At 40.2% G+C, this 13,291-nt stretch overlaps 1 protein-coding gene across 1 annotated transcript in view; it reads right to left on the bottom strand.

Moving 5' to 3' along the window:
- LIPH (lipase H) overlaps positions 1-4,022 on the bottom strand; it is a 38,903-nt gene extending 34,881 nt beyond the window's left edge. Inside the window, exon 1 of the mRNA XM_049880976.1 lies at positions 3,792-4,022. Within this exon, the coding sequence (XP_049736933.1) occupies positions 3,792-3,840 (49 nt within the window). The 5' untranslated portion in view covers positions 3,841-4,022. The remainder of the gene's footprint in view (positions 1-3,791) is intronic.
- Between the last annotated feature and the right edge of the window lie 9,269 nt (positions 4,023-13,291).

Here is a 13,291-nt window from a genome sequence, read left to right as displayed (position 1 = left end):
GTGCTCCTTTTTTAAAGAATTAGCTATGTGAGATCAAATTGATCAGGGCAACTCTTAGGCGGCAGGGAGTTTACGATAATGGTGGAATAATATGGAAAAAGATAGCGAGGATGGTAGTACAACCTGAAGAATGTAATCAGTGTGACTGAATTGCACCATCTAGACATTGTGCCCCATAGGGTCGCTATGAGTCGGAATCTACTCGACGGCACTGGGTAGATAGACATTGTTGAAATGGTGTATTTTTGGCTGTGTATTTTTTATTTTTGCCAAAATAAAAAGATTAAAAAAGAACAAAAGGAGTCCCTGAGTGGTATAAAACGTTAATGCACTCAGCTGCTAACTGAAAGGTTGGTGGTTCAAGTTCACCCAGAGGAGGCTAGTGAAGAAAGGCCTAGTGATCTACTAACAAAAAATTATCCATTGAAAACTCTATGGACTTCTGTGAAGGGTGTGTCATGGACTGAATTATGTCTCCCCCCAAAAATGTGTATCAGTTTGGCTGGGCTGTGATTCCCAGTATTGTGTGATTTTCCTGAATGTTGTAAATCTTGCCTCTATGATGTTAATGAGGGAGGATGGGCAGCAGTTGAGTTAGTGAGGCAGGACTCAGTCTACAAGATTGGATTGTGTTCTGAGGCAATCTCTTGAGATATAAAAGCGAGAAGCAAGCAGAGAGACGGGGGACCTCATACCACCAAGGAAGTAGTGCCAGGAGCAGAGCACATCCTTTGGACCTGGGGTCCCTGCGCCTGAGAAGCTCCTCCACCAGGAGAAGATTGATGACAAGGACCGACACCCTGAATTTGAACTGTTAGTCTCCTAGACTGTGAGAGAATAAATTTCTCTTTGTTAAAGCCATCCACTCATGGCATTTCTATTATAGCAGCACCAGATGACTGAGACAGGGTGATTGAAAAATGAGGGAATGATTAACGGTGATGGCTGAACAACATGACAAACATAATGAACATCACTGAACTGCACACGCGAAGGTTGTGGAAATGGCAAATGTTGCATTACCTACATGTTAATTAGCTACAATAAAAAGGACAAAACAAAACAATGACAAAGAAACAAAAAACATCCCTATGGAGCACACCTCTTCTCTGACACACATGGGGTTGCCACGAGTAGAATCAACTCCGTTGCAACTGGTGGTTTTAACTTTAGAAAATACTTGTACTGGCAAAACGGTCATGAAAGGAGAGACTGGAAGGAGGGAGCCGGCTGACTCTTTACGGGGAGAGTAAGTGGGAGTATGTAGTAAGGTTTATATGTGTGAGAGACTGACTTGATGTGTAAACTTTCACTTAAAGCACAATAAAAATTATTTAAAAAAAAAAAAACCACTTGTGACAATCAGCTTTTATTTAAAGCACTATTTCTCGAAGTGTGTCCTTTGGATCACCGAAAGCTGATAACCTTGAAGGTTTGTTAAAAATGCAGATTCCAGGATCTCGCCCCAGACCCACTGCATCTGGCTCACTGAGGGTGGAGCCCTTACATTTGTAATAAACTCCCTAGGGGATTCTGGTGAACGCTAGAGTTTGTTTGCCATTGCTTTGCTCCCTGATAAGATTACAGCAAACATTCCTCCCAGTACTGCACAAAAATTAGAGCAACAAAACAACAACAAAAAGAAACATCCCAGAAAGTAAATGACTTGTGCCCTTGGGACTTCTGAATCACATCTTAATACTTGCTAATTTTTGGATGGCAGGCCAAAGAAGGGAAAAAGAAAGAGTCTTTTGTCGTTAATATAAAAAGCAAAAATTATTCGGTGTGTTTCTGCATGCTTAGATTCTGTCATGCATCAGGGATACTCTTTTAGAATAATTTAAAACAAGGCTTTACTTTAGAGGTAAGGAAAAACCAAAAACCAAACCAAACCGTCCAGTCAACTCTGACTCATAATGACCCTACAGGACAGAGTAGAACTGCCCTATAGGGTTTGGAAAGAACGGCTGGGGGATTTGAACTGCCAACCTTTTGGTTAGCACCTGAGCTCTTAACCATTGAGCTGCCAGGGCCCCGTTAAATAAAAAGGCAGTTCACAAAAAAAAAAATTTAAGTTTTTATAATTCCAACTTTGTAAAGAGAGATATATAATGGGAGACTGGAAGAAAGTACTCATAAACCATCACCAGGTTTTTGTCTTAGGGTGATAAGGCTATCAATAGCACCCAAACCCTTTAAGCTATCTGTAAATGTATATTCATTTTTTTAATTTAAAAAGATGATAAACATATACTTTAAAATGTTACTTCTCAGTTAAAAATATCATAAGTCTAATTTTAACTTGTTATCAAATTAACTTCAAAAGCGTAAATTTTGGGACATTTATTTGTAGGCCTTAAATCCTTATACCCCTATTTTAATTTTTCATTTCCCTTCTAGTCTTTATTTACAGGCATACATACCTGATTTCGGAAACCCTGGTGGTGTAATGGTTAACAGCTACAGCTGCTAACCAAAAGGTGAGCTCCTTGGAAACTCTATGGGGCAGTTCTATTCTGTCTTATAGAATGGCCATGAGTTGGAATTGACTCGACGGCAATGGGTTTGGTTTTGGTTTTTTGGTATACCTGACTTTAGCATAGTTGTAATCATAGTTTACCTAAAATTTGAGTTCTGCCTTTTTTTATTTAGCATTATTTTACAAGCATGTTCCCACATTTCTGCACAGCTTCAGAACTATTTTAAAGGATCCACTTTTTATTCAGTTGACATACTGTACTTTAACAACCCATTCCTGCATATAGAAATATCTCTGTTGTTTCCAGTTTTGAGTTACTAAAAGTATCATCTTGGCATATGAGACTTTTAAAAGCTATGTCTTTAGAATAAATTTCCAGCAATGGTTTTGTAAGTTTAAAGGGTGTTTTGTTATATAGGTTATATGTCAGAGTTAGAAATGAATTCTAATATATAATATATTTCCCTCTTGCCCATCAAAAAAATCATATCAATATTCATTACCACAAGCCACACAAAAAAAGAACTGTATTTCTAAGAAGGCTCAGACGTATTGAGTTTTTAAAAAGAAATAGCATTTCAGTTTATTTTTGTTACTTTACTATGTGCATTATTCTTTTCATTTTGATTTCTTCATCATGAAAAATAATTTTTAGGTTATCAATATGCCCAGGCACCATTCTAAGGAGTTCACACACATAAAATCATGTTTCTCTTTAAGAATACTTCAAATAAACCCTTCATGCATGAAACCTATAAAAACGCACCCTCTATGTATTTTTTAGATATTATCGTAAAATAAATTACAATTGCCCCAGAAAATAAATTATCTCATTTCATAGAGTTAGGAAAAACAAAAACAAACCCATTGCCATCGAGTTGATTCCGAATCATAGTGACTCTATAGGACAGAGTAGAACTACCCCATAGAGTTTCCAAGGAGTGCCTGGTGGATTCAAACTGCCAAGCTTTTGGTTAGCAGATATAGCTCTCAACCACTGCACCACCAGGGTCACCAGAGTTAGAAAGGCACAGAAAACTCAGCTGTGAAAGAAAACAACACTATCTTAGAATTTTTGGCATGTTTAAATTTTACACGTAAGAATACCAAGTTAATTCAAAGAAATAGCAGTTTCTTATATTACTCAGAAAAAAGTGTTGTAGTTTTATTTCATATCTTCTCTCCTTAAGAATGACCATAGGAAACTCACCAAGTCCATTAAAGCGACTGAGGTAATATCATGTAAAGTGACAATGATACTGATGATAATTTTTAGAAAGTCATTAAGAAAACCAGTCAACAAGTGGCCTACCTGATCTCACCAAGCACATCAAACCGATGAAGAAGTATAACCTCAGCATATGGAGACTGGAGAGAGTGCGCGTCACATTCACGAGACTGATTCACTGTGCAGAGCCCGGGGAGTTTCTACTGCGAGCTTTGCTCAGCGACAGCTCAGATAACTAATCCAAAGGTGTGGTGACAACAGGAAGTTCCCGAGGAACAGACTGTAGGCAGGTCCCAGGCCTTTCAGAATCTTTGACTCCCCTTCTTTTCAATAAAAGGTCAGGTACTTTCTACCTTACAAAATTTATACATATCTTAGTATTATAATTTGTATTTGCAGGATGACGAGTTCAAAATAGTTTCATTGCCTGTGGGCGGTTTATTAGTTGTTTGGCTTGGTGTGTTGAAATCAAGTGTGACTTGAGCTCTTCCTGGCTGCCCCCGCCCCCTTGTTCTTGTGAATGAAATAACAAATCCAGTTAGTGTTCCTGTGGGCCTGTGTAGACAAAACCACTTTTTATGTTAATTCACACCCTCCTCCCTCATAGGGCAGTGTTTAGATTTCACTAAGAACATATCATTCAGTCCAGTCGTAGACCTATATTTGCCAAAATATATCTATGCTTCAGATTATATATCTATGCTCTTTTTGTGTGTGTGTGTTGTATATCTTTATTTTTATTTCTTCCTATCCAGAGTTCCCATCTCTCTATTAGTTAGTTCTCTTTAAAAATGAAAAATGCAAAAATTTGCATTAGAGAACTATGCTAGAATCCATTCACCTCAGAGTTGAAAGTAACTAAACTTGTGCTCCATAGTTACCAAAAAAAAAAAAAAAAAACCAAACCTCTTGCCATCAAGTCAATTCTGACCCATAATGACCCTATAGGACAGAGTAGAACTGGCCCATCGGGTTTCGAAGGAGTGGCTGGTGGATTCCAACTGCTGACTTTCAGTTAGCAGCCATCGGGCTTAACCACTGCACCACCAGGGCACAGTCCATAGGGCGTTTACTTCCCTTTCTGTTGGAAGTGTTCATAACACTTTTGCAGGCTTCTGATGGACTAAAGAGTTTTAAAATAAATGAATAAGGACTTAACCAAAGCTTGCATCAGGTAAAAGCCATTTGCCATTTAGCATTTTTTTTTATCAAAAGTGTTATTGAAAACAAATAAATACATAAAAGTCAATGGTTACTGGTAGTTAAGGAGGAGGGGAAAAGACAGAGGGAGCCATCGTTGGGAAGTACGGAATTTCTGTCTATGGTGGTGGGAAAACTGGCTTTGACTAACGGTAATGAATACACAGCTTGACTTTAGTAACTGATATCACTAAACTGTATACCAGGAAAATAATAATAAAGGGGTGAAATGACAAATAGAATGTCATACATAGTTGTACAACAAAAACAGCAGCCAACAATAACAACAAAAAAGGCTGCAGCTGTTAATATTATACAATAAGCACCTCATGGGTAGTTTCCTTGGTTCAAAGGTTTAGGGGCATTAAATGTGGGACTTTCCAATCAATTGACCTAATATTGTTTTTAGAGTTTCTGCTCTACCTCCTAGAGCAGTGTGTAGCGCCTGGGGTCTTAAAAGCTTGCTAGAGGCCACTCAAGATACAACAAGTGGTCTCTATTCACTTAGAGCAGCAAAGGAAGAAGGAGACCCAGGAATCAGAGAAGGAAATGGCCTGTAGGTCTAATTGCCTCCATTAACTACTACCTCCTTTGCCATGAGACCAGAGGACATGGATAGTGCCCGGCTACTTACTGAATGTTTTGATCAGGGATCCAATAGTTGGATCTTGATCAAAGGGAGAAAGAAATGTGGAGCAGCACTTCAAATTTTTATTGGAAACCAGATGTACTGGATACATTGAGACTGGAGGAACCCCCAAATCTATTGCCTGGAAACAACTTTTAAGCCTTGAACCAAAACTATCCCATGAAGTCTTCTTTAAGCTAAAAAAAGTAAAAATAAAAAGTGTTTTTGAAGTGATAGCTCCTCTCACATAAATTCATCTATCAATTCTCTCTGTGTCTGCATCCCATTTGAATTAGCAGGAGATTCCTTGTAAGAAGTAGATTGTACCAATTCTCGCCAAGGACTTAGTGTATCAGAATCCCCCACCTCCAGGAGCTTTAAATCACACTGTGCACAGATTTCTGCACACCACCTCGAACCTAATGAACATCAGTCCTGCCTAGTACTGGTCCACTGATGGGCGTTCAAATCCCAAGCCTTCCACTCACTAGTCTGTAGCCTCAAGCAAAATACTGAAGTCCTCTGAGTCTTAGTTTTGTCTATTACAAAAATGATGATAATAAAACCGTGTGCCTCACAGGGCAGTTGCAAAGATTCACTGTGCCTACTACCAAGATGAGTGTGCTCACCAATTGGCATTACTGTTATTACACAGCCTGACTGGCCTTACTGTCCATCCCTTTTCCTCCCCTCAGAAGGTGCCATGCTGAAAGAGGGCTTGGGCGGAGAATCTCTGTGGAATTTTAGGAATGGAGGCACCTTAAGCTGCGATGTTTCAGGTGAAAGATGGGAACCTCGGCCCTTTAGTCTGTTTTTGTCGTTATTTCATCTCCTGCTTGGAGAAATAAATTAAGGAAACCAAATGTAGTTGTTAGTTGCTGACAAGTCAGACTCCAACTTGTGGTGTTCCCATGCATGTAGAGTAGAAAGCTATGGGCTTTGGGGACCATGGTCTCAGGGAACATCTAGCTCAATCGGCATAACATAGTTTATAAAGAATATGTTCTAATTCTACTTTGGTGAGTAGCATCTGGGGTTTTAAATGCCTCTGAACAGTCATCTAAGATACTCCACTGGTCTCACCCCTTCAGGAGCAAGGGAAAATGAAGAAAACTAAAGATACAAGGGAAAGATGAGTCCAAAGAACTAATGGACTACCATGGCCTCCACCAGCCTGAGTCCAGTACAACTAGATGGTGCCTGACTACCACCACTGACAGCTCTGACAGGGATCACAGTAGAGGGTCCGGGACAGAGCTGGAGAAAAATGTAGAACAAAATTCTAACTCAAAAAGAAAGACCAGACTTGCTGGCCTGACAGAAACTGGAGAAACCCTGAGGGTATGGCCCCTGGACACCCTTTTAGCTCAGTAATGAAGTCACTCCCGAGGTTCACTCTTCAGCCAAAGATTAGGCAGGCCCCATAAAACAAAACTAGACTAAAGGGGCGCACCAGCACGCCAGCCTGGGGGCAAGGACTAGAAGGCAAGAGGGGACAGGAAAGCTGGTAATAGGGAACCTAAGGTCAAGAAGGGAGAGTGCTGACAAGTCGTGGGGTTGTTAACCAACGTCATAAAACAATATTTGTACTAACTGTTTAATGAGAAACTGGGTTGTTCTGTAAACCTTCATTAAAGTACAATTAAAAAAAAAAAAAAAAGAGGAAATAACACCGAAAAAAACCATCTTCTACAGGTTTTTCAAGGCTGTGGTCTTTTGAAGCAGATTGCCAAGCCTGTTTTCCAGGGCACCTCTGGATGGTTTGGAACCACCAACCTTTCAGCTAGCAGTTGAGCACTTAACCGTTTGCACCACCCAGGAACTCGTAGAAACCTAAATAGGAAAACCAAACAGGTTGCCTGCAAGCTCTTGTATTTTTCCACTTGCTCTAGGCTTAACAAATTTGTAAGTAACTGCTTCTGGAGTAAACGGAGAATTGTTTCACATTCCTCTTAGGAGCCCATTATGGAATGTATTGCTCCCTGTTGGATCCGTGTACTTGCCTGATAAATATTTGTTGAGGTCCTATCAGTTTTAAGAACCATGCCAAATGCTTATCCAGACAGAGCTAATGTACATTTTCTTGGAAACCAGCCAACTACAGAAATAAGAATCATTTCTGTGGGGAGGTCTCTTTGAATTACCGTTAATGATTCTCCTGCTGGTGGGCCCAGAAGGCACCTCAGCTTTCTAGGTATGTGCATCTTTCTATCTCCGGCATTCACAAAAACACCAGAATCAATGGGAGAATCTGTCCCTTCTCTTTTGAGTTGGTGAGAAATGTCAAGTATAAAAAACATAAAAGATTCCAAGAGATGGGGGGGGGGAAGGGAGAAGAGGAGGATGTGTATGACTATGAAGGGATAGCACAAGAGATCTTTGAGGTGATGGAATGGCCTGTATCTCGATTGTAGTGATAGTTACACAAATCCACGCACATGGTAACTGCACAGAACTATGTATAAACCAGTTGCCATCAAGTCAATGCTGACTCATGGCACTCTCATGTGTGTCAGAGTAGAACTGTGTTCCATAGGGTTTTCAATGGCTGATCTTCCAGAAGTAGATCACCAGCCCTTTCTTCTGAGGTACCTCTGAATGGACTCAAATCGCCAACCTTTCAGTTTTTCCTGGTTTTGATATAGTACCATAGTTACATGATGTTACAGTTGGGGGAAATTGCATGAAGGTTACACCAGGCCTCTCTAGGCCTCTCTGTACTATTTTTACAGATTCCCATGGCTCTATACATTTATTTCAAAATAAAAAAAATTTCAAAAAATTCCCAAAGATGGGCCAAATCCCATAACTATTTGAACATTAGCATTTATTTAAGTTGAAACAAAAAGGTGGCAAAACTGAGGGAAAAATAGACAAATACATGCAAAAGGCAGATAAATTCTTGGAAAATACAGACAAAAAAATGGAAGAGTTCAGGGAAATAATACAGGAACAAAATGTCAAAATAAATTCATAACTAGAAATCATACAAAAACAATTAGAAATCCAAAAGATAAACAAGATTTCAGAAACAGAGAGTGTTATAGAAGGTCCAAGGAGCAGGTTTGAGTTAAGGGAAGACAGGGTCAGCGAAATTGAAGACAAACACTTGGGTACCACTTTGTTTGAGGAAAAATCAGAAAAAAGGAAGAAGCTACAACCAATGACTGCCCTGACAGGGAACACAACAGAGAACGGCTGAGGGAGCAGAAGAGCAGTGGGATACAGACCTTAAATTCTCGTAAAAAGACCAGACTTAATGGTCTGACTGAGACTAGAAGGACCCCAGTGGTCATGGCCCCCAGACCTTCTGATAGCCCAAGACAGGAACCATTCCCAAAGACAACTCTTCAGACAGGGATTGGACTGGACAATGGGATGGAGAGGGATGCTGGTGAGGAGTGAGCTTCTTGGATCAGGTGGACACTTGAGACTATGTTGGCATCTCCTGTCTGGAGGGGAGATGAGAGGGTAGAGGGGGTTAGAAGCTGGCGAAATGGACATGAAAGAGAGAGTGGAGGGAGGCAGTGGACTGTCTCATTGGGCAGAGAGTAATTGGGAGTATGTAGCAAGGTGTGTATAAGTTTTTGTGTGAGAGACTGACTTGATTTGTAAACTTTCACTGAAAGCACAGTAAAAAGAAGAAAAATAAAGAAACCCCGAGAATCATCTGGGATACAATCAAAAGCAAAAATTTGCAAGTGATCAGAGTTCTAGAACAGCAGGAGAAAACAGAAAACACAGAGAAGATCATTGAAGAATTGCTGATGGAAAACTTTCCTAATATCATGAAAGCTGAAAAGCTGACCATCCAAGAAGCTCAACGAACTCCGTATAGGATAGACCCCAAAAGAAAATCACCAGGGCATATCATAGTCACACTCGGTAAACCCAAAGATAAAGACTCCTGAGAGCAGCTCAAGAAAAATACAGAGGTGAAGCAACAAGACTAAGCTCTGATTACTCAGCTGAAACCATGCAGGCAAGAAGGCATGGGATGACATATATAAAACCTTGAGAGAAAAAAAATTGCCAACCAAGAATAATATATCCTGCAAAACTGTCATTCAAATATGATGGTAAAATTAGGACATCTCCAGGTAAACAGAAATTAAGGGAATACATAAAAACAAAACCAAACTTACAAGAATTATTAAAGGGAGTCCTTTGGTTATGAGAACAAATGATATCAGACCACAGCCTGAATCTAGGGTGCAAGATCATACCAGCCAGTACCAACCTAGGAAATGAACTCTCAAGGACTATTCTTTGACCAAAAGATTTACAACAGGGAGCCAGAAAAGTTAATCTGTAAATGAAAACAATGTCAGAACAATAAAAGAAGGAATAAAGAGAGGAAGGCAAGGCAATACCAAGTAATAATAGACTGGGTCAAACCTAGGAAGATAAGGGTAAATTTCAAGGTAACCACAAAGAAAGTTAACAAACCTACTAATCAAAATAAAGAAGAAAAACATAAAGTCTCAGCAAAAGCAAAATCTACAAAAACAAAAGAAACGAAAAATAAACCAGAAACAAAAAGAATTCAGCACAGGAGAGTAAGAGGAAGAAAGAAAATGTCTGCACCACACAAAAAAGCACTACAAAATGACAGCAATAAACTCACACCTTTTTTATCCATAATAATTACACTGAATGTAAATGGTCTGAATGCACGCATAAAGACAATGGATTTAAAAAAAAAAAAAAAAGCAGGATCCATCAATACGCTGTCTGCAAGAGACTCACCTTAGAAACAAAGATGTAAACTTGTTAAAAATCAAAGGCTGGAAAAAAATACATCGAGCAAACAGCTACCAAAAAAGAGCAGGGGTGGCAATACTAACCTCTTTAAAACAAAATTCATCATAAAAGATGGAAAAAGGCACTATATAATGATTAAAGGGACAATCCATCATGAAGACATAATTGTAATAAATATGCACCCAATGGCAGGGCTTCAAAATACATAAAGGATTTTCTGAGGAAAAGCACCTTGTTTCCCATCGACTGGTCAATTTTCTAAGCACTATGACCCTGGATAAATGTTCACAACTCAATAATGTCACAATCACCCTTATTTCCAATCTAGTATTATGTACTGGCTTTTTTTTTTTTTTTTTTAACTCTAGAAACCACTTGCTACAGAAAGCAGAGTAGAAAGGGCACGCAAACTTCTAAATGCCTGGACAGGAAGAACAGGAATAGAAGTGTAAAGGAACTGAGGGGAGGTGCTTTTATAACTCTCATTGGCCTCAACCATCAGAAAAGGTGACCTATGTCCCCACCACACCCTAGTCTAGGACTCCAAGCTGCTACATGACTCACTGTAACACCCTTTGTCTTCCCATCCACATCAGCCATGCTGCCATCTTTCACTTGCTGTCCAAGGTTGGGAAGAAAATTTTGTTTCCTCAGTTCATATCCTACAAGGAGATCAGAGTTAACTGTTCTCAGGCCCCAAATCCATATCCAGTAAAACCTGTGAAAAGCAGAACCTGTGTAAGGCAGAAACCTGCCAGAGAAGGAAAACTCTAATATTTCCCATTCAGAGAGAACGATAGAAAAGTAGTGAGATTGCACCCCGTCAAAGGCGGAAAACTTGCGAGACTGGGAAAAGCAAGGCAGGCCCGTGGAGTTCCAGCTCTTCCAAGTTTCACTGTATGTGATTCATTTCTTTGTTCTTCCATTTATCGACATTTCTTAAGCTTCCGTTAAGAGAAATAATAAGGCAAAATGGGACATGATCCTTCCCCTCAGGGAGACAGACACATTAAAGATAATAGTAATAACAATAATACAAAGATTTGCTTGTTGTTGTTAGGTGCCGTTGAGTTGGTTCCGACTCATAGCGACCCTATGCACAACAGAACGAAACACTGCTTATGCTTGAGCTCATTGTTGCAGCCACTGTGTCAATCCACCTCATTGAGGGCCTTCATCTTTTCCTCTGACCCTGTACTCTGTCAAGCATGATGTCCTTCCCCAGGGACTGACCCCTCCTAACATCAACATGTCCAAAGTATATAAGACGCAGCTTTGCCATCCTTGCCTCTAAGGAGCATTCTGGCTGTACTTCTTCTAAGAAAGATTTGTTCGTTCTTTTGGCAGTCCATGGTATGTTCAATATTCTTCGCCAACACCACAATTGAAAGGCGTCAACTCTTCTTCAGTCTTCCGTATTCATTGTCCAGCTTTCACATGCATATGATAAGAAAAAAAAAAATTTTTTTTTTTACTATTGAAAATACCATGGCTTGGGTCAGGCGCACCTTAGTCTTCAAGGTGACATCTTTGCTCTTCAACACTTTGAAGAGGTCCTTTGCAGCAGATTTGCCCAATGCAATGCGTCTTTTGATTTCTTTTTTTAAAATCATTTTTATTGTGCTTTAAGTGAAAGTTTACAAATCAAGTCAGTCTCTCACACAAAAACCCATATACACCTTGCTACACACTCCCAATTACTCTCCCCCTAATGAGACAGCCTGCTCTCTCCCTCCGCTCTCTCTTTCTGTGTCCTTTTTGCCAGCTTCTAACCCCCTCCACCCTCTCATCTCCCCTCCAGGCAGGAGATGCCAATATAGTCTTAAGTGTCCACCTGATCCAAGAAGCTCACTCCTCACCAGCATCCCTCTCCAACCCATTGTCCAGTCCAATCCATGTCTGAAGAGTTGACTTTGGGAATGGTTCCGGTCCTGGGCCAACAGGAGGTCTGGGGGCCACGACCACTGGGGTCCTTCTAGTCTCAGTCAGACCATTAAGTCTGGTCTTATGAAAATTTGGGATCTGCATCCCACTGCTCTCCTGCTCCCTCGGGGGTTCTCTGTTGTGTTCCTTGTCAGGGCAGTCATCAGTTGTAGCCGGGCACCATCTAGTTCTTTTGGTCTCAGGCTGATGTAGTCTCTGGTTTATGTGGCCCTTTCTGTCTCTTGGGCTCATAATCACCTTGTGTCCTTGGTGTTCTTCTTTGTCCTTTGATCCAGGTGGGTTGAAACCAATTGATGCATCTTAGATGGCTGCTTGCTAGCATTTAAGACCCCAGACTCCACTCTTCAAAGTGGGATGCAGAATGTTTTCTTAATAGATTTTATTATGCCAATTGACTTAGATGTCCCCTGAAACCATGGTCCCAGACCCCTGCCCCTGCTACGCTGGCCTTCGAAGCATTCAGTTTATTCAGGAAACTTCTTCGCGTCTTTTGATTTCTTGACTGCTGCTTCCATAGCTGTTGATTGTGGATCCAAGTAAAATGAAATCCTTGACAACTTCAATCTTTTCTCCGTTTATCATGATATTGCAAGACCAACGACTTCTTCATTGCAAATACCTTCTTTCACCAACATAAACAGCGACTATACACATAGACTTCACCAGAGGAAACACACAGAAATCAAATTGACTACATCTGCGGAAAGAGATGATGGAAAAGCTCAATATCATCAGTCAGAACAGACCATCAGTTGCTCATATGCAAGCTCAAGCTGAAACTGAAGAAAATCAGAGCAAGTCCATGAGAGCCAAAATATGACCTTGAGTATATCCCACCTGAATTTAGAGACCATCTGAAGAATATATTTGACTCATTGAACACTAGTGACCAAAGACCAGACGAGTTGTGGAATGACATCAAGGACATCATACGTGAAGAAAGCAAGAGGGCATTGAAAAGACTGGAAAGAAAGAAAAGACCAAGATGGATGTCAGAGGAGACTCTGAAACCTGCTCTCAAACGTCGAGCAGCTAAAGCAAAAAGGAG

The sequence above is a fragment of the Elephas maximus genome, chromosome 1, assembly GCF_024166365.1.
Source record: "Elephas maximus indicus isolate mEleMax1 chromosome 1, mEleMax1 primary haplotype, whole genome shotgun sequence".
NCBI classification, from domain to species: domain Eukaryota; kingdom Metazoa; phylum Chordata; class Mammalia; order Proboscidea; family Elephantidae; genus Elephas; species Elephas maximus.
Note: the sequence above shows the minus strand (reverse complement) of the source record. Positions and strands in the feature narration are given on the sequence as shown.